Source organism: Callithrix jacchus, chromosome 3, assembly GCF_049354715.1.
Source record: "Callithrix jacchus isolate 240 chromosome 3, calJac240_pri, whole genome shotgun sequence".
NCBI classification, from domain to species: domain Eukaryota; kingdom Metazoa; phylum Chordata; class Mammalia; order Primates; family Cebidae; genus Callithrix; species Callithrix jacchus.
This window is the reverse complement of record NC_133504.1, coordinates 22,128,665-22,152,855: the sequence shown is the minus strand read 5'-3', so window position 1 is coordinate 22,152,855 and position 24,191 is coordinate 22,128,665. Positions and strand designations below refer to the sequence as shown.

At 38.6% G+C, this 24,191-nt stretch overlaps 1 protein-coding gene and 1 non-coding gene across 7 annotated transcripts in view; one reads left to right on the top strand and one right to left on the bottom strand.

Annotated features, from left to right (window-relative positions):
• Positions 1–24,191, bottom strand: part of SH3RF1 (SH3 domain containing ring finger 1) — a 195,741-nt gene that overhangs the window by 61,902 nt on the left and 109,648 nt on the right. For all 6 annotated transcript variants that reach the window (XM_017970151.4, XM_035292667.3, XM_008992468.5 and 3 more), the window contains exons 3-4: positions 7,773–8,048; positions 6,863–6,958 (exon numbers count right to left, since the gene is read on the bottom strand). In XM_017970151.4, coding sequence (XP_017825640.2) covers positions 6,863–6,958; positions 7,773–8,048 — 372 coding nt within the window. The remainder of the gene's footprint in view (positions 1–6,862; positions 6,959–7,772; positions 8,049–24,191) is intronic.
• LOC118152487 (U6 spliceosomal RNA) lies at positions 24,059–24,165 on the top strand. Its single transcript, XR_004741248.1, has one exon. It is a non-coding gene; the product is annotated as a U6 spliceosomal RNA (small nuclear RNA).

Sequence of the window (24,191 nt, the reverse complement as noted above, 5' to 3'; positions counted from 1 at the left end):
GTTTAGTTGCATATAAAAATTAGAAAAGAAAGGCTCAGTGAGAAATGGCAGCATTTATTTGGACCTTGAAGGTGAGCTTTCTATACAGACAAAGAAATATCCTTGATGATCTGTAAAGACAGCAATTACGGGGTATGTTTTCCAGGAGTCATCAGTAAACTTAGCTAGGGCCCTGGGTACACGTATTCCTACCTCCGTGTTAAAGAATTTGGCAATTTTTAGGGAGTCATTGTGTATCTTAGATACCATTTGGTGATTAGCCTAGGCCTCTGATTAAGGCTATGCAGGAAATCTGCATTTTTACATTCTATGAAACTACCTGGAGTACTGGAAGCTGTCCATTCATGCAGTGAGAACTCCATAAACATGAACTGATCTTTACAATCTCAGCTCTCTCAATGTTTTCCTGATGGAAAACAAAAAGAAACTCTTAAATTAGAAAGAGGCCTCTGAATACTAGATAGAGCATAAACTATCCTAAATAAAGTTCTTTGCCTAAACAACTCCTCTTTAGATTGAGTCTCTAGCCATATTTATTAAGCAGCTGTTCCTGGAGCTCAGAGACTTGCCTTTGCCTTTAGAACTTCAGGAGCCAGTGTCCATTTTTCCTTCTACCATTGTGGCAGAAAGAAAAATAATAAGTACTTATATCAAGCAGAGAGCATTCAGAAGATATAAAAACCTACCCCATGGGACATAGCCTACAGTGCTTAAAAGAAAAAGGCAGATCCAATGTATTCAGTCAGTCAGAATTAAGGATGAAAATATGACACTAAGCCACAGAGTAATTCTCCCTTACTTTTCAGCAATGTCCTTAAATTTCACTTACAAAAATGTATTTACTTCAGGTTTGAAGGGGAAATATGGATGCTAAACAACACAGTAATTCCCTCTTCCCAACTTCCCCACAATCTCCCTACATTAAAACACTGATTTAACTTTTTAATTTTAAAGGAAAAGAATACATCTAAAGGAAAAAAAATATCCAAAAGTATAAATAACACTATCTTTTTATATACTTCAATCAACTCTTTGATTATTAGATCGAAAGCTACTATTGCACCCCTCTGCTATCATTATTCTCAAGAGGAAAGGCTTTTAGTAAAAATATAAAGTGAACATTGTTATTGTTAGCTCCTCCAAGGGTCACCTTGGCAACTTCAAACTATGTATCTAAACTTCCACTTCTTATTCTTTGGAACACAGGCATTATCTTCCATAACTTTTTTGGTGTTGAAAAACTGAATGAGTTTTCTCACTCCCTAGAAGAGGAAGCTAGCACCCCCACCTTTAAGGCCACTTGTGCTTCCTAAGCCCTACACGTTTGATTTTCCACTGTTAAAGCTGACAACACATTCTATTCCGTAGCCAGAGGAATGTCTCCCATGATTTGTCTATGGGTTGATTCTAGAAGTTGAATACAATTAATTGCTCCAAATTGTACCCTTTAAATATGTGTAGTTTATTGTATGTAACTTATGTCAATAAACTTATTTTTAAAATAAGGATCCTTGACAATAAGGGTATCTTACCTTAGCTCAAAGTAAGCCAAAGGAGTCATTGCAAACTAGAGAAGACTCATCTTAGAAAGAATCAGGGAGTTTTTCTTGTTTTTGTTTTTTTGAAATGGAATCTGGCACTGTTGCCCAGATATAGTGTAGTGGTGCAATCTCAGCTCACTGTGGTCTCTGCCTTCCAGGCTCAAGCAATTCTCCTGCCTCAGCCTCCTGAGTAACTGGGACTACAGGCGTGCACCACCATGCCCTGCTAATTTTTTTGTATTTTTAGTAGAGACAGGTTTTTCACAATGTTGGCCAAGATGGTCTGGATCTCCCGACCTCATGAGCCGCCTGCCTCGGCCTCCCAAAGTGCTGGGATTATAGGTATGAGCCACCATGCCTGGCCAGAATCACAGAGTATTTTTTTCTTAATATTTTATTTATTTAATTGACAAATAAACGTTGTATATTGTTGTCATGTATAAGATGATGTTTTGAAATATATATACATTGTGGAATGGCTAAATTGAGCAATTCACATATGCATTACCTCACGTAGGTATCATTTTTGTGGTAAGAACACTTAAAATCCACCCTCAGCACTTTTCAAGAATACAATAATATACTATTATTAACTATAGTCACCCTATGAACCTCTTGAACTTACACCTCTTACATAACTAAAATTTTTATATCCTTTGCCCTACCCTACCCCCAGGGGGTGCTCTTGTCTACACAGCTAGCCCTCCACATGCACCTTTGGGCCCCAAATCTGAGAATGGAGGACCCACCACAGTACACCATTTTATGTAAGGGATTGCGCACCCCCAGATTTAGAAACCATGAGGAATCCCAAAACAAACCCCTGTGGATACTGAGGGACAACTGTATTTAAGAAATAAATAACCAGTAGAGATTACAAGATCTAATCCATAGAGTATCACTACCATTATTTTAATTTGGGAAAATTCTAAACTAGGTACAACCAAATAGCCTAGTTTAAAAACAAAACAAAACAAAAAAAAACAGGAAAAAAGCTTGCACTAAGGTCACACAGAGCAGCTGGCTCTGAAGAATGTAATGTCCTGATGTAACACCCAAGATAAACCAATGATAAAATATATGCGTAGGCAATGAATGATGGGAGTATTAGCTGAAAATGTAAAAGTCAGCAACATCTAGGTTTGTTTTGGGTTTAGAACCTTTCATTATAAAAATTCATAGGTTGTTCATTCCTTTAACCAATATTTATTGAAAGCCTCCTATGGGCTGTGCAAGAATCCTGGGGAACTGGTCTGTGGGAGTTTGAATTCAAATGGGGAAATGGAGGGTGAGGGGACAGCTAGTAGCCACATCAACAAATAACTGGAAATACAGAGAAAAAAAGTGCTAATAATTCCTAGGGCTAATAAGAACAACGGCGATAATGATCACAGCCATCACTGACACTGCTCTTACTGGTGCCAGGTACTATTCTTAAGTCACTGGAACTTATTATTTTACAAATGAAGAGCCAAGCCCAAAGTCACTCAGATAATTAGTGGTAGAGCCAAGACTTGAATCCTGGCCATCTTGGCTCGAGTCCAAACTTTCTCCCACTATGGCACCACTATGTGTTTGAGGTAAAGCAAATGAAGAGCAGTGACTCCTTTAGATGAGGTGAGGGAAAGTCTGTCAGAAGAGGTGACAGCTGACATGAGATCTAAAGAAATGAGAAATGCAGCCCTTCTTTCTGGCAATAACTACCTAGTAAGAACAGCTGTCTATGAAGCCATTCCAACTTCAGGCCTTCTATATATTACCTTTTATCATCTGCAGCAGAGGAGCAAGTTGCTAAATAACTTTTTTGGTGTTGAAAAACTGAGTGAGTGATATTTCAAACAAATGACCAGGAATCAGAATGAAATGAGAAACTTAATAAAAATGTATAATTCACTGTAAGCCGACGATACACAATTATGTTTGGAAAGCATCCAAAATTCCATGTTCAGCACTTGTTTCATTCAAATTTTTTACTTGCTAAGAATCATGTCATCCAAACTTGAATGAATGAGTCAGCTCCAAATTAATGGGGTTAAAATCTTTCCTTCTATTTTATAGAAAACTAGTGTTTCTGAACAAAGAAAGAAGCAGATAACAAATTTATTTTTTTAAACTGTATTCAGTCCTTAAAAAAAATACTCTCTTGTATATATATCCTGACATGGTGTCTTCAAGGACTGCTTTTAACCTTTACTATTTTCCAGCTTACACAAGTGAAGAAAGGACCTGTCTAAACTGAATAGAACCCATAACCTCTAAGGCTTGACCAAAGAGAGGTCTGAAAGAAATCTCCAGAGGGGAAGGGGGAATGTGATCAAAGCAAGAGAACCTTTACCCTTATCTTAAGAGCTCTACAAGGACGCCAAGGCACTGAATTCAGGGCCATTTATATAGCCATTCTTTCCCCTACTCAGTCTCCCAATCATTCAAGCCTTGAAGAATTTTGTGTTCTGCATTATTAAAACGAGATTTGTTTGCAGGTCACTATACCGCCATCACTATTTTACTACCTTACTCCAGTGCATGTAGAGATCACAGTCCATAGTCACAGGATGCTGAGGACAGAAAGAGAGGGTAAACTATTCCGGTAGCATTTCTCACCACCTCAGTCCTCTCTTTATCTCCCTCCAGTGCTCAGCTCCTTTCAGTTTACCTGGCCTCCTAATTCCACAGCTCCACATTTGAACCTGTGACCCAGAGATTCTACTCTAGGTGCACAATCCTACCACAAGGCCCAACCTGTGCAGACTTTCTGCCACAGGCAAGTTCCTTGGGCATTTCCATTACCTAAGTCAGCCAGCAGAAGTCAAGGGGAGTTCCAACTTCTGTCACTACATATGGTAATTAAGTTCTTTTACTTGATTATTACCAGGCTCTGGTATACTCTGGGTGATGGTCTAATTTGAGCTCCAAACCACCATGCATAAGACATCATAGTGTCGGACCCTTGGAGATACATCATCTCGTTCAATCTTCTCAAAATTTCTGAGGGATAACAGTTTTTGGCAGCACTGTACAAAAAGAGCAAAACACCTAACACCAATAGAGACTTAAATGTCTATTTATAAGCTACAAGGGAATTATTTACCAGTGAATTTTTGTGATGCAGCCTGTTTTTATACTGGGATTGTTTGGCCCCTGAAGTGGAGCAAATACGAATAGGTTTACAGAGCTAGAGACAGATCATTACTCAAGAAAAAGCCAGTTTTTTATTCCTATAGTTTGCTTTACCACAGCTAAGAATGCCCTGTAAGACAATCTACTTTACTGAAATACTTGAATTTCAGTAGGTTACCATTGAAATCTGCCTCCACTTTATTGCCCTAAGGGCTAAACCAGGTGCCACTAATCCCTAGATACTTTGCTCCCTCTACCAGGAAGTTCAATTCTTGATGGCTTGACATCAAAGAAATGTTCATAGGCTCTTAAAGATAGACAATTTGTTTACCACATCTCAAATGGCAAGATACTGGTTCAAGTGAGGAAAATGCTCATTTGAAAGAAAAGCAGCAGAAGAATGAAAGTATTTTCCACTTGAGCAGAAGTTTATCTTTCCAACTTAAGTCAGAGGAAATAATCCTAATGAGTCAAGTGACTTGAAATGACTCTGGACTTGCCACGGGTGGATCTTTTACGCTTATCTGCACAATTCCGTACCTGCCCAATAACAAAAATATAGTAATCCCTTTTCATGCATCACAAATCAAGTATCAGCATGTAATATTGATAATACCCAACAAGTAAAGACAGGCTTTCATTACTAATCCTGTGCTTACCCATGCTCTTCAGTGTAACTGTTCAAAGACTTGGAAGTGCTTGTAGTTTTCCATGACCCACAGGATATGTATGTAATGTACAGGAAGGACTACCTGTGAGTTAAGGGTTATTTATTTTTTTTCTGTTGTTTGCTTTCAAAGGAGGAAAAATATTTCAATAAACAGGAACATCTGAAGGGTATGGATAAAATTCAAGGCTCATACATGGTCTGAATTACTTTCCCATGGATATACAGTAGTCAAACTGACTTTTTATGAAAACGTTGGCAATCTCACTGTCTATGGAGGAAATTGAGTGCTGGCTACAATGATACGATTTGTCATTTTAGTTTTCAAAATCATGCCAAAGCAAATGCCTCACATAAAAAGATGGAAAATAAGGGACAGTGGTTTTTCATTTTCACATGGCTAAGATACGTGCTTTGATATTTTAAACAACCGGATTACTTTCAATTCCCCAAACAATCTTGTGCTCTCTCTTACTTTTTGGCTTTTGCACATGCTGGTCTCCCTGTCTGGATGTTTCTCCTACCATAAAATACACTATTTCCATTTCTCTTGGTTAACCCCTACGTATCCATCACACAGATATTTATTAAGACCTCACTTCTTAAAGGAGCCTTCCAATGGCTTCAACTGACCTTGAATGGTTGTCTGGGCCACACTCCATTCTTTGAAAATGCCTTCAGTTTTATTTTCAGCAAGAAATTCTTATTCCCAAAGGACACTTAGTTTATGATACATGATGTAATGAAAGCCTACTATAAATTGTAACTCCTTTGTTCATGTTCAGCTGGTATTATTCATTATACATAAATAAAGCCATGTATGTACCCATGCAACAATCCTGCATGTTCTTTACATGTACCCCAGAACCTAAAATGCAATAATATATATATATATACATACATATATATATACACACACACACATATATATATATAAATAATAATAATATTACAACTATGTGACTTTACACATACTCTCTAAAAAGACTTTACTGTGTCAGGCTTGGCCACAAGCTTTCCAAGCAAAGCGGCGTAAAGAAGGGAGAGAGGGATAAGTAGCTGCTGGGATGGGATGGAGGCAGATTCACTGACTTGTTTAACAAATGTTTATTGAAGCCCTACTTTGTGAATCACTGTTCTGGTTCTGCTGACGCAGCAAGTAACAAAAAAAGTAAGTAAAAGATAAACAAATACACTTATCTCCATCTTACTTAAGAACTTTACCAACCCCACAAAACCCAGCAAATGGAATAAACAGGAAATAGTGTAGGTGACTGACAGTAAGCATACAGTGACATTTAACAAGACATAGGAATGCTTTTAGCAGGGAGAAAAAGTAAAGAGTTTCAAGTATCTCACTGTCTTCAATAACTGCAGGATAGGATGTAGGCATTCCTCCTGATCTGTCCAGTGATGTGTAACAGGGCATTCGTGGTGCTTTTTGTTGTAAGGACTTCTCAGTACTCAAATTGCATAATTAAGATTTATTTAGTAAGCTGAATAGTAACACAGCACAAGTTTCCACAGATTAATTTACCTCAACATATGAAATTGGAAATATTCCTATCTTGTCTGCCAGCATTCCTTCAGCCCAGTTTTCATCCACTCTTCGGATCACAGTCAGAACATCATCCTGAAGAAACAGCAGATCATTAATCTACCTGATCATTTAAGCTGTACAATTAAGCTTATCATTTAATTTTCCTTTTCAATGAAGAGACTCGTGTTTTAAAGAGTACATGAATAAAAATGCTATAATATATCTTTAGTTCATGAATTAAATGGTAGCTACCAGTCCACCTGGTATCCCTTCCAACTGTTGTAAAGCTATGAACTCTATGCAAGGGAGCTGGCTGCTAACTTTGTTAAGATCTACAAATGCAACCTCACATGCTACCTACCCTAGTCTCCTGAGTTTGTGTTTTAGATTGATTCTCAGATGCTTCTCATTTTCTGAAAATAAACCAAACGCTTACTCAAAGGCACCTCCTACTGCCTTTCTTCACAAAAATTGCAATATTCTTCTGAAAACTCCAAACCATTTTATCAATTCGGTAGATATAGTCTTGTATGCATTTAGCAAAGAAATCTACATATAAAATAAGAAAGTAATGACATTTCATTTTATTACTCATAATTCAGTACTTTAAAATCCCTGAGTGCTGCATACACTCTTTAAAGTGGCTTAGAAATAAATTCAGATTCTAAATATGAAAATGACACTACATAGAGCATCAACCAAAATAATCTTTCATATAAGAAATCTGTGCACAAAATTACCTTCCTTGTGACTTAAAGACTGCTTCTAGGCATTTTTAGAAGCACAGTGAAATAGTTCACACAAAACTATTGTACTGTTTTGCAAAAGGCAACACAAGCTATATTCCCGTGTATCTGAGTACAGAGGTAGAGCTGGCCCCCAGAAGACAAGCGCATCCGATCTTTACCTTTGCGAACGGAAGGCAATCTTTGTCTGCTTCCTTGTCTTTCACTTCAAAGTCATAAAGTGCTTTGCACTGAGGTGGGGGCTGAGGTAATGGTTTAATAATCTGCACAAAGTTGGTGGGGAAAAAGCCATGAATTCCATTGACTTCCCCATGGTACCAATTTTCATCCACTTGTCTTCGCAAAATGATGATGTCACCTTTGCTGAATTTCAGGTCTCCAGGCTCCTTGCCTTCATAATTGTATAATGCTTTGGCACATGGTAACTGAGGTATACCCTTTAAAAAGAAAAGAAGGATAAATTTTAATAAAATGATTGTCCTAAAATGTCGTTGAAAATATAGCTGCATTATCATTGTTTTAAAGTCAAGGTCAAATCCACACTGTACCCCTTGAAGAAAATCTCACACAAAAACCATAATATATGTGTTACCAATAAATAAAAAATACAAAACAATTGTCCATGGGGAAATAAGAATAGTACGACACCCATGCACTAACCATGATTTAACCTTCTATTCTTCCTTTATTTATTTCTTATTTTTTACATAAATTTTTTATTGTACTTTAGGTTCTGGGGTACACATGCAGTTCATGCAGGATTGTTGCATAGGTACATACGTGACAATGTGGTTTGCTGCTTCCATCCCCCATCACCTAACGTTTCTCCCCATGCTATCCCTCCCCAACCTCCCTACCTTCCACTGTCCCCTAGTACCCCTTAACTGTGTGTGATGCTCCCCTCCTTGTGTCCATGTGTTCTCATTGTTCAACACCCACCTATGAGTGAGAACATGTGGTGTTTGATTTTCTGCTTCTGTGTCAGTTTGCTGAGAATGATAGTTTCCAGATTCATCCATGTCCCTACAAAGGACATGAGCTCATCATTTTTCATGGCTGCATAGTATTCCATGGTGTATATATGCCACATTTTCCTTGTCCAGTCTATCATCAATGGGCATTTGGGTTGGTTCCAGGTCTTTGCTATTGTAAACAGTGCTGCTATGAACATACGTGTGCATGTGTCTTTATAACAGAACGATTTATAATCCTTTGGCTATATACCCAGTAATGGGATTGCTGGGTCAAATGGAATTTCTATTTCTAGATCCTTGAGGAATTGCCACACTGTCTTTCACAATGGTTGAACTAACTTACACTCCAACCAACAGTGTAAAAGTGTTCCTATTTCTCCACATCCTCTCCAGCATCTGTTGTCTCCTGATTTTTAATAATCACCATTCTAACTGGCATGAGATGGTATCTCAATGTGGTTTTGATTTGCATTTCTCTAATGACCAGTGATGGTGAGCATTTTTTCATGTGCTTGTTGGGGTCATATATGTCTTCTTTCATAAAGAGTCTGTTCATGTCCTTTGCCCACTTTTGATTGCATTTGTTTTCTTGTAAATCTGTTTTAGGTCTTTGTAAATTCTGGATATCAGCCCTTTGTCAGATGAGTAAACTGCAAAATTTTTTTCCCATTCTGTTGGTTGCCGGTTCACTCTAATGACTGTTTCTTTTGCCATGCAGAAGCTGTGGAGTTTAGTTAGATCCCATTTGTCTATTTTGGCTTTTGTTGCCATTGCTTTTGGCGTTTTAGTCATGAAGTCCTTACCTATGCCTATGTCCTGAATGGTTTTGCCTAAGTTTTCTTCTAGAGTTTTTATGGTGTTAGGTCTTATGATTAGATCTTTAATCCATCTGGAGTTCATTTTAGTGTCAGGAAGAGGTCCACTTTCTGCTTTCTGCACATTGCTAGCCAGTTTTCCCAATTCCATTTATTAAACAGGGAATCCTTTCCCCATTGCTTGTTTTTGTCAGGTTTGTCAAAGATCCGATGATTGTAGATGTGTGTATTGCTTCCGAGGCCTCTATTCTGTTTCACTGGTCTATGTCTCTGTTTTGATACCACCACCAAGCTGCTTTGATTACTATGGCCTTGCAGTATAGTTTGAAGTCAGGCAGCATGATGACTCCAGCATTGTTCGTTTTGCTTAGGATTATTTTGTCTATGTGGGCTCTTTTGGCTCCATATGAAGTTTAAAGTGCTTTTTTTTCCAGTTCTGTGAAGGTCACTGGTAGCTTGATAGAGAGAGCATTGAATCCATAAATTACTTTGGGCAGTATGGCCTTTTTTTTTTTTTTTTTGAGACGGAGTTTCGCTCTTGTTACCCAGGCTGGAGTGCAATGGCGCGATCTCGGCTCACTGCAACCTCCGCCTCCTGGGTTCAGGCAATTCTCCTGCCTCAGCCTCCTGAGTAGCTGGGATTACAGGCACGTGCCGCCATGCCCAGCTAATTTTTTGTATTTTTAGTAGAGACAGGGTTTCACCAGGTTGACCAGGATAGTCTCGATCTGTTGACCTCATGATCCACCCTTCTCGGCCTCCCAAAGTGCTGGGATTACAGGCATGAGCCACTGCGCCCGGCCTAGTATGGCCATTTTCATGATATTGATTCTTCCCACCCATAAGCATGGAATGTTTTTCCATCTGTTTGTGTCCTCTCTTATTTCCTTGAGCAGTAGTTTACAGTTCTCCTGGAAGAGGTCCTTTACATTTTTTGTTAGTTGTATTCCTAGGTATTTTATTCTCTTTGTAGCAATTGTGAATGGGAGTTTGCTCTTGATTTGGCTCTCTGTTATTGGTGTATAGGAATGCTTGTGATTTCTGCACATTGATTTTGTATCCTGAGACTGTTGTCAAGTTGCTTGTCAGTTTAAGGAGATTTTGGACTGAGACAATGGGGTCTTCTAAATAGACAGTCATGTTGTCTGCAAATAGAGATGATTTGACTTCCTCTTCTCCTAATTGAATACCCTTTATTTCTTTTCCTTGCCTGATTGCTCTGGCTAGAACTTCCAGTACTATACTAAATAGGAGTGGTGAGAGAGGGCATCCTTGTCTAGTGCCAGATTTCAAAAGGAATGCTTCCAGTTTTTGCCCATTCAGTATGATATTGGCTGTTGGATTGTGGTAAATGGCTTTTATTATTTTGTGATACGTTCCATTGATACCTAGTTTATTGAGGGTTTTTGGCATAAATGGCTGTTGAATTTTGTCAAAGGCCTTCTCTGCATCTATTGAGATAATCATGTGGTTTTTGTCTTTGGTTCTATTTATGTGATGGATTACGTTAATAGACTTGCATATGTTGAACCAGCCTTGCATCCCCAGGAGGAAGCCTACTTGATCATGATGAATAACCTTTTTGATTTGCTGTTGCATTTGGTTTGCCAGTACTTTACTGAAGATTTTTGCATCTATGTTCATGGATATTGACCTGAAGTTTTCTTTGTCAGTTGAGTCACTGCCTGGTTTTGGTATCAGGATGATGTTGGTCTCATAAAATGAGTTGGTGAGGATTCCCTTATTTGTATTGTTTGGAATAGTTTCAGAAGGAATGGTACCAGCTCCTCTTTGTATGTCCGGCGGAATTCAGCTGTAAACCCGTCTGAACCTGAACCTTTTTTTGGTTGGTAGGCTATTACTTGCTGCCTCAACTTCAGCCCTTGTTATTGGTCTATTCAGGGTTTCAACTTCTTCCTGGTTTAGGCTTGGGAGGGTGCAAGTGTCCAGGAATTTACCATTTCTTCCAGATTTACTGGTTTGTGTGCATAGAGGTGTTTGTAGTAATTGCTGATGGTAGTTTGTTTCTGTGGAATTAGTGGTGATATCTCCTTTATCTTTTTTTATTGCATCTATTTGATTCTTCTCTCTTTTCTTTTTTATTAATCTGGCTAGTGGTCTATTTTGTTGATCTTTTCAAAAAACCAGCTCCTAGATTTGTTGATTTTTTGAAGGGTTTCTATCTCCTTCAGTTCTGCTCTGATCTTAGTTATTTCTTGTCTTCTGCTAGCTTTTGAGTTTTTTTTATCTTACTCCTCTAGCTCTTTCAATTTTGATGATAGGGTGTCGAATTTACATCTTTCCTTGTTCCTCATGTGGGCATTTACTGCTATGAATTTCCCTCTAGACACTGCTTTAAATGTGTCACAGGGATTCTGATATGTTGTGTCTTCATTCTCATTGGTTTTGAAGAACAGTTTTATTTCTGTCTTCATTTCATTGTTTATCCAGTCGACATTTAGGAGCCAGTTGTTCAGTTTCCATGAAATTGTGTCGTTTTGAGTCAGTTTCTTAATCCTGAGTTCTAATTTGATTGCACTGTAGTCTGAGAGACTGCTTGTTATGATTTCTATTCTTTTGCATTTGCTAAGGAGTGATTTACTTCCAATTATGTGGTCAATTTTAGAGTAAGTGTGATGTGGTGCTGAGAAGAATGTATACTCTGTGGAATTGGGGTGGGGAATTCTATAAATGTCTATTATGTTTGTTTGGTCCAGATCTGCATTCAAGTCCTGGATATCCTTGTTGATTTTCTGTCTTGTTGATTTGTCTAATATTGACAGTGGAGTGTACATAAAATAAAAAAAAATAAAAAATAAATTATCTCCCACTATTATTGGCCCAAGCTTTTACTTTTTACTAGACAATGTGCTCGTGGTGACAACTTAAAGAGGAATAAGACAGTTCTTTTCTTAAAGGGTGTTAGTAGTAACTATAATACAGTTCAATAAATGCAATTCTGAAGATATGCACGCCATTTATGGGGACAAAGAACATAGGTCTCTGGTGTTTGGTGAGTAGGAAAATGAAAGACTTCCTGGAGGAAATGACACATGAGCCAAGACTTAAAGGATGCACAAGAATTAATTGGCAAGGCTGAAGTGAATGAATGAAAGAGAAAACTGAGGGCATTTCAAGCAGAGGAGAAGGCACCAGCAAAGACATGGAGGGGAGAAGTCACATGTGCAGAGGGACTGGAGAGCACAGAGAATGCCATATTTGGATAAGAATGATGGCACATAAACGAGAGGTAGACAGAGGCCAGTTTATGGAGGGTCTTGTATAACATATGAAAGCGTTTTGATTGCTGTGTTCTTCTGGCAACAACACGTCATTTACGTATGTTTAATGCACGAACGGACTTCAGTCCCATGTGGCGGACAGATTGGTCTGGCATTAGTGTAGAACATAGACATGAAGTGGGCAGGCAGGCAGACAGCCAGGTGCAAAGCACAGGCCTCAACTCATTGAATATTTTTTAAGTTTAATCTTTCCAATGAAGTAGAGCAATACAGTTAGCATTACTTATATTATTGTCTGCCCCCAACCTGTAAAAAGTGGATTAAAGTTTTATACCCTTGATGGCAACAGAACTTCATAATACACTTTTCAAAAGTTAGTTTCATTTCTACTTAGAGACTTAGAGTCTGGACTACCTATAAGCCAAATTGTTTTGCTAAATATTTGTTTAGGAATATTGATTATTGCTCTCAAAATGCTATTGGCAATCATCTTGCCTTGGCTTAGTCCATGTGATGTTGTGGTTGGTTAATGAGAACCTCCCTGAGGAAGATAGGGGTTGAGCCTTCCAGGAGTAATGCCACCCTCCTGTGCCCTCTGACTTTCAGACTCTGTCTTAAGATCTGGTCTCTAATGGCGTCACTCCTCTTATTCTGCCTTGACCTAATCTCATAAGCAATTCTGCTGTGCCCAGAAAGGAAATGTCCACCAGGAACTCTGGCCATTCACAATGCTGTGTACTTTGGTCACATTACATTAGTGCCCAATTCTGGGGAAAGAAGAATTCAAATTTTTCTCTACCCTCACAGAAGCTTCATTATATTCTCCACTATATTATGTATTTCTTCAAGACTAGTTATCATAGCTTAACAGTATTTCCAAAAATAGGTTTGAGGAAATAATAGTAAAACACAGCAATATCTAACAGCAAACAGCAATCTCTCTACAAAGAGAGAGAGAGAGAGAAAATAAACTAGCAAGTACTGTACTAAAACTCTTATACAATAGCTAAAGAGCCTGATCAGGCCGTACAGGGTACTGGCTGGAAGCACAACTCCAGAGCCAGATTGCAGGGTGTGACTCCCACTTACTAGCTGTGTGATTTGGCGCAGCTTAACTCTCTGTGCCTCTTTCTTCATTTGGGTTGTTGCAAAGATTTAGTGAATTCATGTATATAAGCCACACCTTAAATGGCCCAGCAGGCAGTACATGCTACATGTGTGAGCCATCATCATCGTTGTCATTACCCAGTGTAAAAAGCCTCTTCACCAGTGAAATGGGGCACCTGACAATGTATTTGTCTCTCCACAGCTGGATGCTTTCCCTTTTAGATGAATTCACATAGCAATTACATTTTTTAATACATATTCACTATATAACAATGCAAAGAATGTTCCTCCTAGGAAGTGTTCAGGGTTTTGAAATGTGCATTTCTGAAGCACACATTTGTTTTCTGAGTAGAATCCATTCATCTTCTGGTTGAACAGAAGAAATTACAAATTCACTGACATGTACCGTTTAATAGGGGATGGCATTTTATATGTGGCTGTAGTTCTTCTTGACAGGGCTAATGTAAGGCATTGGAAGCCTGCATGAATTAATTGAAAATCCCATTACAAACTTGGTGACAAATAACTCTATTCACCATTATGGCCTGTTTTTTCCCCACCTCAATTAGCTCTGTTTGGCCCACTCTGTCCAAATCCATGCCAGCCAAATCCATGCACCAAGATACAGATTTAGCACTCTTAGAAAACAGTCTGAACTGCTCCTTGAAAAGATCTGTAAAATTCCAAACGACCCACAATATGGTTCTTTTGTGATATGCTGATGTGGGAACTGAAGGAATTTATTTCTTTACAGATCACTTCCACACACCTGTGGCCTAATGGACTTACTAACTTCCACAAAGCAAATTTCATATTCCTAAAATCATCAAGTATTCTAATAGACCAATGGCAAGGAGAAAGCTTAGTAAGATAACAGTGATATACATTATGGTTAGCTTAGGGTTACATTTCCATGATGCAACTGAAAATTCATGAATGCACCCCAACTTGCTAAATCTTGACTGCTAAGATTGTTTCAATGATCAGTAACTACACACAAAAAATTCATAAAGCTATGACAATCTAACCCATGGACAAACATTTGTGCATCTGGCTGTGTTTTTCTATGGTATTCTTTTTCAATTAAATTCTAAGAGGATAGAAAGCCAGTTTGGGTCAAGTTTCTGAAAAGAAGGTTTCCCACATTAAATAAAATGAATTCTACACTGATTTAAAATCAAGCAAAGTTCAGTGATCTTTGAAAGACTTATTCCCACACAGACTGCAGATGATTAAGGATAAACGGTTAAACGACTTGGAAAAGCAATAAAAGAGCACATTTTTCTTTTGCAACATCTGAAAGATAAAGCCAAAACAAATGGTCTGATAGCCTAGGACTACTCTGTGGATAAAATATGTCCAGAGTCCACGGAGGCACTGCCCTCCCATTCATCTCCTTCGAAAGGTCTGAGAGTCGTGTCATCACTGGGCCCTCTGCCCTCCAAGCCTTCTGCAGGCTTTCCAAACTGCTGCTTTTCTTCTGTATCCTCTCATCAGGCCAACGCCCCCAAGGATCCACAGAGCTTACATTTCACTTGGAGACTTTCACTTGGCTACACATGAAAGGGAGGCTTAAAAGGAGAGAAAGCCAAAGAGAAACCGACTCAGTGGTTTAACCTTGGGTTTGCGGCTGCCATTCACACTGCCGGCTTTATCAAAAAGCTTGGCAATTTACACAGGCAAAGTATTACAACAATTCTGTATCTAAAATACATTTTGATAAACATCTACTATTTCGCTGACTAAAAAAAATATGTATGATAGTGGACCAGCTTTACATTTCAAATAATTTTTGTTTCCAAATCATATATACAGGTTATCTTATAAGATATTAAAATCTTCATGTGACCTGCATATAAATATTTTTGATTAAATGTTTTAGATTTCCATTTCGACACCATCAACTGTATTCCAATATATCTGGGAAATGCTACTTGATGATGTAGCTGAGATTCTAACAGGTAAATAAAATATTCACTGCCAATTTATTTTATAGACTCTAAATGCCAATGCCCAGATGTACATGCAAGACAGCCTCTCTAAATTTAAATTCCTTCATGCATTTCTTACTGCTCCATAAAGTAAAAGAGATTCAATGACCTACTAAAAAGAAAATCTAGAAGACACTCTTATAGTGGGAACAGCTATAAAAAGTGCATAATTTAATAACTCAGTTATATCTACATTGGCACCAACTCTGGCTGATTTTTAACTTGACTTTCAAAAACTTTCCAGAAGGAACTGAGGCACAAAGAAATCATAGTAATATAAAGTACCACACAGAGTAACAAGTAGAAAAATGGATTGAAGAAACAATTTTTTTAAAATGTCTTTTGGGCCGGGCACAGTAGCTTACACCTGTAATCCCAGCACTTTGGGCAGCTGAGGCAGACGGTTCACTTGGGTCTAGGGAGTTCGAGACCATCCTGGATGACATGGTAAAACTCATCTCTATAAAAAGTACAAAAATTACCTGAGCATGGTGGTACACACCTATAGTCCCAGCTACTTGGGAGGCTGAGGCAGAAGGCAGAGGTTGCAGCAAGTCAAGATGGTGCCACTGCCCTCCAGCCCGGGCAACAGAGTGATACTCAGTGTCCAGAAAAAAAAAAAGCCTTTTGTATAATAAAAAACATGTTGGCTTTTCCCTAGAAAGTAAAATATCTGTCAAGACCTAAGAATATTTCATGAAAATATTGTTTCTTTAACAGTTAATAACTCTTAAGCATTGTTCTCAAGATGTCTAGGTCAGATAATCATTCAAACACCACCTGGCTATCACTTGAAATGTTTTAACTTCAACGACGGCCAAGATGAATATTACAAGTTTTATTTTTCCAAAGTAACATCAGAAGAGACTGAGAATCCCATAATTCCACAATAGTCCACCTTTCATTTGTTCTTTCCTTTAACATTTGCTTGTGGAGAGCACTGTACTGGGGACTTTTTATCTACAATCATTTTCTTAATCTTCTACCTCCCACCTACCCCAAATTCACTACATAAAACTTTCTAATCATACTAACTTGACTTTGAAGATAGCAGCCGCAAATAAATAGAAATGAAGACAAAACCTGTTTCTTCATTCACATTGCCCTTATTCTACTATCCCAGCATCCCTTTTCTTGCATATTCATTTTCTCCAGCTTTCTCCTGAAGTAGACACGGCAGGCAGCCAGCCTCCCTCCTTTATTCCAGTCCCGGCTCCAGTTCCACACCAGCTCAAGAATGTGGGCTGACCAAGGCCAGCCTTTGGGCTTTTTTAGGGCCTGGTGGCTCCTCAGCACACACTCTGTGCTCTCTGCTGCCCTGCTCACACTCACTCTGTCCAGCTCCTCCAATTCAATCCATCAACCCTAATGAAGTGTCTAACTCAGCTCTTGACCAAATTATAGTTTCCAGCAGCCTTGCTGTTTTGGAGGCGCATTAATGGTTTTGGGGGCGGGGTAGAGGAAGAGAAAAAAGGAAACTAGAGATAAAGGAGAGTAGATAAAACAGTAGCTTTCCTGCCAATCTCCCTGGCTGTGCTATCATCATTAATTAATCATTTGCATCATGAACTTAGCTGACTTCAAGAGTATATCCAAACACCCAGGAAAAAAAAATGAAGAACAGAGTTTTCCAAAATTCAAAATGAAAAAATTGTATTAGAATCTTCATTAAATTTTTTCTAGAAACTACAGTATAGAGAACAAACTGAAATACATTTGTCCCACCACCTTGATTTTCCTCTCCCACTAGCACAGGAGAGCTGAGGGGGCACTCGGGAGAATGTTTAAAAGGCAATGTTGTAGGAAAAGTGGGCTAAGGGGCACTGCTTAGGAAATACCTATATTTAGGAGCCAGAAAAAAGAGAGAGATAGGAAACTAAAGAAGTATGATGAAAACCAGCAAACTAGAACCAGAGTAACAAGGATAATTCCTGAAACACAGTTTTGTCCACAACACCTATGTCTTTACAATCTGGAGACAGTTCCCAATTACCTCTTAAATCACATTAATGTTCTAACTCATAAGTTTTATGGCCCTCCATTTGGATTGTCCATTCCACCTCATATTTTTTACCCTCAGCAAGCAAGTCTGCTGTCATCACCTCCAACTTCATACATGCCATTTCTCCTCCACCAAAATTCATGGAGAACAGCCTATTTCTCCCTCCACCTCCCTCATTTCCCCTTCCACCTCCCCGCCCTGTATATGTATCTTGCGCCTCCTGATAACTACGCTGCATTTCTTTCACTTGGATTTTCACGTCTGTCTAGGATAACTGCTTTTGTTGTTTGGAATTAGGTATAAATAAGGCCAAGATCAATGATCTGATTCTTGTTTAGGTCAATAGGACAGTCTCTATTTCCTAGATGTGACAGCCACTACTTGCCAATCAGGACCCAGCCCAGGCATTGTCTCCTTGGGGAAGCTTCTCCCAACCTTCCCCTACCCAAGTCTGGAGAAGGTTCTGCTCTTTTTATGTACACCTAGGTGTGCCTTATGAATACTATTATCATGGCCATTATCTCACTCAGTTTACAACCTATTTCCCCCTGCCAGACTGTAACCTTCTGGAGACCTGGGACTATATGTGTTAAGCATCTTTGAATCATGAGTATCTACTTCAGTGTCTGTGAAAAAATTCTTGCTGAATGAATAAATGAAAGAACAAAAGTTGTCCCAGTAGGCTGAGAGAGGTGGGGACAGGTAAGTGGAAAAAGAGCACAGCTAATGGAAAAGCAACTAAAAAGACGATTCTACTGACAGGCTCAACAGCTTTACACAAATTACAAAACATATACAAACACGTATTATGTGTCTCTGGAAACTCCTCATGAATGGTAGGCTGCTGATCCATCCTTTTGAAACTGTTCTCCACAGTAGGTGGTGGGCACTTGATTCTGATACATGGGAGCTACAGAAATACTGAAGGAGACATTTTCATTCCCACTTCCTAGGCTGCTGGGAAACCTGGGCACACTAAGGTGCTACAGAGAAACCTGGGGAAATGTGAGCAAGCACTGTGAACTGATATCTACTTCGCTGTGTTCTAGACACTGGAACTAAAACAGTCCATTCTGGAAATGGGCAGTTGAAGGTCTTATACTAAGCAAATGGCTGGCATTTGAAAAATGTGAAACAAATTATGTAGCAAACTACAGCAAATAAATATTTTCCTTAGAAACTCATTTGGTGGTTATGAGGAAATAGTCATGCAGTTGATATATAGCATTTTTCTTGGATGGCCTTAAAAAGGGAGTACCCAACTAACAGATAAATCATTAAAGAAAACAAATTTTATAAATTTCTCTGAGGGAAGATAGCTATTGAGAATGCAGTCACTAAAGTGAAATGCAGGAAGTTCATGTCACTCATTGCCCTGAATATTAGTTTTCTGTTTCATCACGTTTAATAATTACAATAGTATTTTGCAGAGAGCAGGAATATTTATTGGAAAAATCCCCTTCAGTAACTCGAGTTACCATCTTGAGGACTCATCACAGGACGGGGACTATTCCTGGTAAAAACTCAAGTTTCTAACTATTTGAAAAACAGATTCCTGGCAAAGAATCTGCCCTTCTCCTGCCACTGCCCTGCCCTAGGTCTCCAACCTGACCCTGGGGCATCGGGTTAAATAGGGAGGAATGACCATGTACCAGGAATTCTGCTTGCATCTTATCTAACCCTTACAGAAATCCAGGAAGGCACAGAGAGTCAGAAATACAAAGGGAGAGGAGTGTGTGAGAACATGTTATAGCATCAAAGAGGTTGCTTAACAGCCACATGCAGTGGCTCATGGCTGCAAACCAAGAACTTTGGGAGGCTGAGGCAGGGAGATCACTTGAAGCCAGGAGTTCACAACCAGTCTGGGTGACCTGGCGAAACCCTGTCTCTACAAAAAGAAAGAAAGAAAAAACTAGTCAGGTGTGGTGTGTATGACTGTAGTTCCAGCTACTTGGGAGGCTGAGGTGGAAGGATCACCTGAGCCTGGGAGGCTGAGGCTGCAGTGAGCCAAGATTATGCCACTGCACTCCAGCCTAGGTGAAAGGGCAAGAGACTCTGTCTCAGAGGGAAAAAAAAGTGGGGGTGATCAAGGAAGGCCTCAGTGAAATTCAATTGCCTATTTTTAGATTTGTTTGTCCAGTGTTTACATTAATATCTTAGGGAGAGAATGTTCATACAATTTAAACATAAGGTTAAATGTAAAAGATAGTCTACAGTTTCAGAATTAAAGCAATACTGAAATAGACCTACCCAAATATGAACAACTAGACAAAAGCTTCAAGGCAATTCGACTGAGGAAAATGAAGTCTTTTCAAAAGATGATTCCGGAACAGTTAGAAGCCATGAGGAATAGAGGGGAATGAATCTTGATCCCCTACCTCACATCACATAAAAAAATTAATTTAAGATGAATCCCAGAATCAAAGGTAAAAGCTAAAGCTGTAAATTTTATAGGGGAAACAAGAAAATACCTTAGTGATGTGCAGGGAGGAAAAAATGCCTAAATTAACCATAAACTGACAAATTTGACTGCATAAAAACTGAAAAATTAAGTTCAACAACAAGATACATGAAGAAATTAAAAATGTAAAGTACAGATTGGAGGAAATATATATATATATATATATATAATGATAAAGGACTTGAATCCAGAATTAAAATGACTCCTATTAATGAACAAACAATTCGATTAAAAACAGGCAATTTAAAATCAAACAATTTTATTCAAAAACTGTCATCTTGTCAGATGACAGGCAAAAAAGTTGAGAAGCTTGATACTAAGAGAAGAAACCTGAAGCCAAGAAGGCTGATACTGGTGGCAAGGTGGAAAGAAGTAACTTCAAGGCTAAAAGCTCAAGAAGAAGAAGCCCCACTGTGGCCAAAATCCTGTCCTTGTTAGAGGAATTGGCAGATATTCCCTATCTGGAATGTTTTCCAGAAGTGCCATGTACAAGAGGAAGTACTCAGCCACTAAATCCAAGGTTGAAAAGAAAAAAAAAGAAAGTTCTTGCAACTGTTACAAAACCAGTTGGCAGTGACAAGAATGGTGGTACCTGGGTGGTCAAACTTTGCAAAATGACTAGATGTTATCCTACTGAAGATGTGTCTCGAAAGCTGCTGAGCCACAGCAAAAAACCCTTCAGTCAGCACGTAAGAAAACTGTGAGCCAGCATTACACCAGGGACCATTCTGATCGTCCTCATCGGGCACTACAGAGGCAAGAGGTGGCTTTCCTGAAGCAGTTAGCTACTGGCTGGCTACTTGTGACTCGACCTCTGGTCCTCAATCGAGTTCCTCTAAGAAGAACACACCAGAAATTTGTCATTCCCACCTCAACCAAAATTGATATCAGCAATATAAAAATCCTAAAACATCTTACTGATGCATACTTAAAGAAGAGGCGGCTCCAGAAGCCCAGATATCAAGAAGGTGAGATCTTCAACACGGAAAAAAAAGAGAGAAATGAGCAGTGCAAGGTTGATCAGAAAGCTATGGGTTCACAAATTTTAACAAAAATCAAAGCCATTCCTCAGCTCCAGGGCTACCTGCAATCTGTGCTTGCCCTGAAAATAAAATTTATCCTCACAAAGTGGTGCTCTAAATTTCTTAAGAACCTAATTAAGTAACTGATAACATTAAAAAATAAAAATAAAAACAGGCAAAAGACGTGAATGTGCATCTTGAAAAGAAGATGTTTGTATACCCATGGAAGGGTACTCAACACCATCAGGCAACTGCAAAATAAAACCACCATGACATATTATATCATATCCCTTAGAATGATTACAATTTAAAGACTGACAACATTTAGAAAATGTTCTAAAAAATGTGGAACAACTAGAATTTACACAGATTGCTAGTGGGGGTCTAATGTTGTTTGAAAAATTCCTATAAAATTATATGTACATTTACTCTTCAATCTATCCCTCTTAGGTATTAACATTACTAAGATGAATGAAAATATACATCCACACCCAGATTTGTACAAAAATGCTCATGACAGCACTATTTATAATACCAAACACTAAAAACAATCCAAATGTCCATCAACAGGAGAATAAACAATGGAAAGCTATTTATTTCAAAAAATGAATTACTGACACATGTGAGTGAAAAAACATCAGAATAACACATGATTACATTTAGAAAATTTTCAAAAACAGGGGAAACAAATCTATTGTGGTAGAAATCACAGTAGCTGCCCACAGGAGGTGGGTAAACGAGTGAAAGAGAGTGTGACAACAATTTCCGAGACTATGAATATATTCTATATCTTGACTGAGGTGTTAGTTATCCTGGTATAGAAAGGTGTCAAAACCTAGTAGATTGTACACTTAAGGACTATAATTAACACATACAAATTTTACCTCAATACCAAAGAATACTGAGGTAAAATTGGGAGGCTGAAGGATAGGAGTTTGAGATCAGCCTAGACAACATAGTGAGACCCTGTCTCTAAAAAAAATTAAAAATAAATTAGCTGGACATGGTGGCATAGGCCCATAGTCCCAGCTACTTAGGAGGCTAAGGTGGAAGGATCATTTGAGCCCAGGAACTTCAGACTGCAGTGAGTTATGATTGTGCCACTGCACTCCAGCCTGCGCAACAGAGTAAGATCTCACTTCTAAAAACAAAAACAAGAGCAAAAGTATCACAATGAGTAATGAGCCACACTGGCAGCCAAGAGAATGGCAAAATGAGAAAAGCAAGAAATCTGAAGTTCAGGGGTATGGAGATTAATGCACATAAAGAGGGCTAACTTTCCAAAAGGAAATCACAAAACAGAAATGATTGTACATAATGTACTGCCACTGCTAGAATTTGACCCTATATTAGCACCAGTCAGCCTCTCACCAGATACATTCTAAATATCATAAACAAAAGGAACAGAGAACTGTGGCATATCCAGTAAGGAGAGATAAAGACGATAAAACTGTTGGAAAATATTGACAGACAAGCTGTAGAAACTGAGATGTACTAGTATTATTCTAGAATAAGTCTTCAAATACCATGAAAAGATCTTACACAAAGAGAATAAGTCTGATTCAAACTGGCTGAAGAAAAAAATACAGGTTTAAACTGATGCATGCATTATTTAAGGTGGATAAAGGAATTTCCTGACACAGGGTTGTTAAATATTGCAATGGATTATGATATCTCTTTCACTGGAGACTAAAAAAATGAACAGTCTCACTTCACTCGTTTGATTCTGCCCAAAGGCAAAGGGACAGACTGTGACTGATGAGCTCTAGTAATCTATGATTTCTTTGGCAATCAAATCATTTGAGAGAAAAATTTATTCTTGATGATTTTGTCCTTTGTTTCTTAGGAGTGGAATCTCAAGAATAATGATAGTGATGAGGTATGAGAGAATGAGCAGAGACATTTGGAAAGAAAATTAAACGAGAACATGGATTCACCTACAGAAATCCAATCAAGCTAGCTTCAACACTCCAAAGTCTATCACGACCTTCTACAATGTCATTAGGAAAAACAGAAAGAAGCTCAGCTGTGGTCAAACCACGCTGCCTTTTATCTCCTTATTTTTGCTGTCAAAAAAGTAATACATAATATGTGTGTATTACTGTTACTATTCTTCAAAGGAGTGTTCTTCTAGTCAATTAAATGTGAAGTTTACCTAGTAAAGATTAAATAATTACTTCAAGAAAACAACTTCTTACTTTGAAATAAACTTATTACAAGGACATAAAACCAATCCTGTGAACCCTACAGGGTAGGCTCAAAGTCTTTAAAACATAATTAAGTCTTTTCATTAAAAAACAAAACAAAACAAAACAAAACAGGCCATGCATAGCAGCCATGCCTGTAATCCCAGCACTTTGAGAGACTGAGGTGGGCAGATCACATGAGGTCAGGAGTTCAAGACCAGCCTGGCCAACATGGCAAAACCCTGTCTCTACTAAAAATACAAAAATTAGCCCAGTGTGGTGGCACATGCCTGTAGTCCCAGCTATTCAGGAGACTGAGGCAGGACAGTCTCTTGAACCTAGGAGGTGGAGGTTGCAGTGAGCCGATACTGCACCACTACACCTAGACATCCATGGAAAACTGGTTTTGTTTAAAGGTGAGGGAAGGAAGGAGGATCTTTGGACCACTTAAAAATTTTTTATTTTATCAAAATTTATTGTTATTCTTCACTTTTCCTTTTGAGACAGGGTGTTACTCTGTTAACTAGGGTGGAATGTAGTGGTGTAATCAAGGCTCCCTGAAGCCTTAACCTCGTGGGCTCAAGCAATCCTGTCTCAGCAAAGGATACTGAAGTCTGTTGGATATGATGCTTCAAAAATACTTTGTAGTGCTCGCTTCGGCAGCACATATACTAAAATTGGAACGATACAGAGAAGATTAGCATGGCCCCTGCGCAAGGATGACACGCAAATTCGTGAAGCTTCCATAAAAAAGTAAAAATAAAAATACTTTGTAAGTAT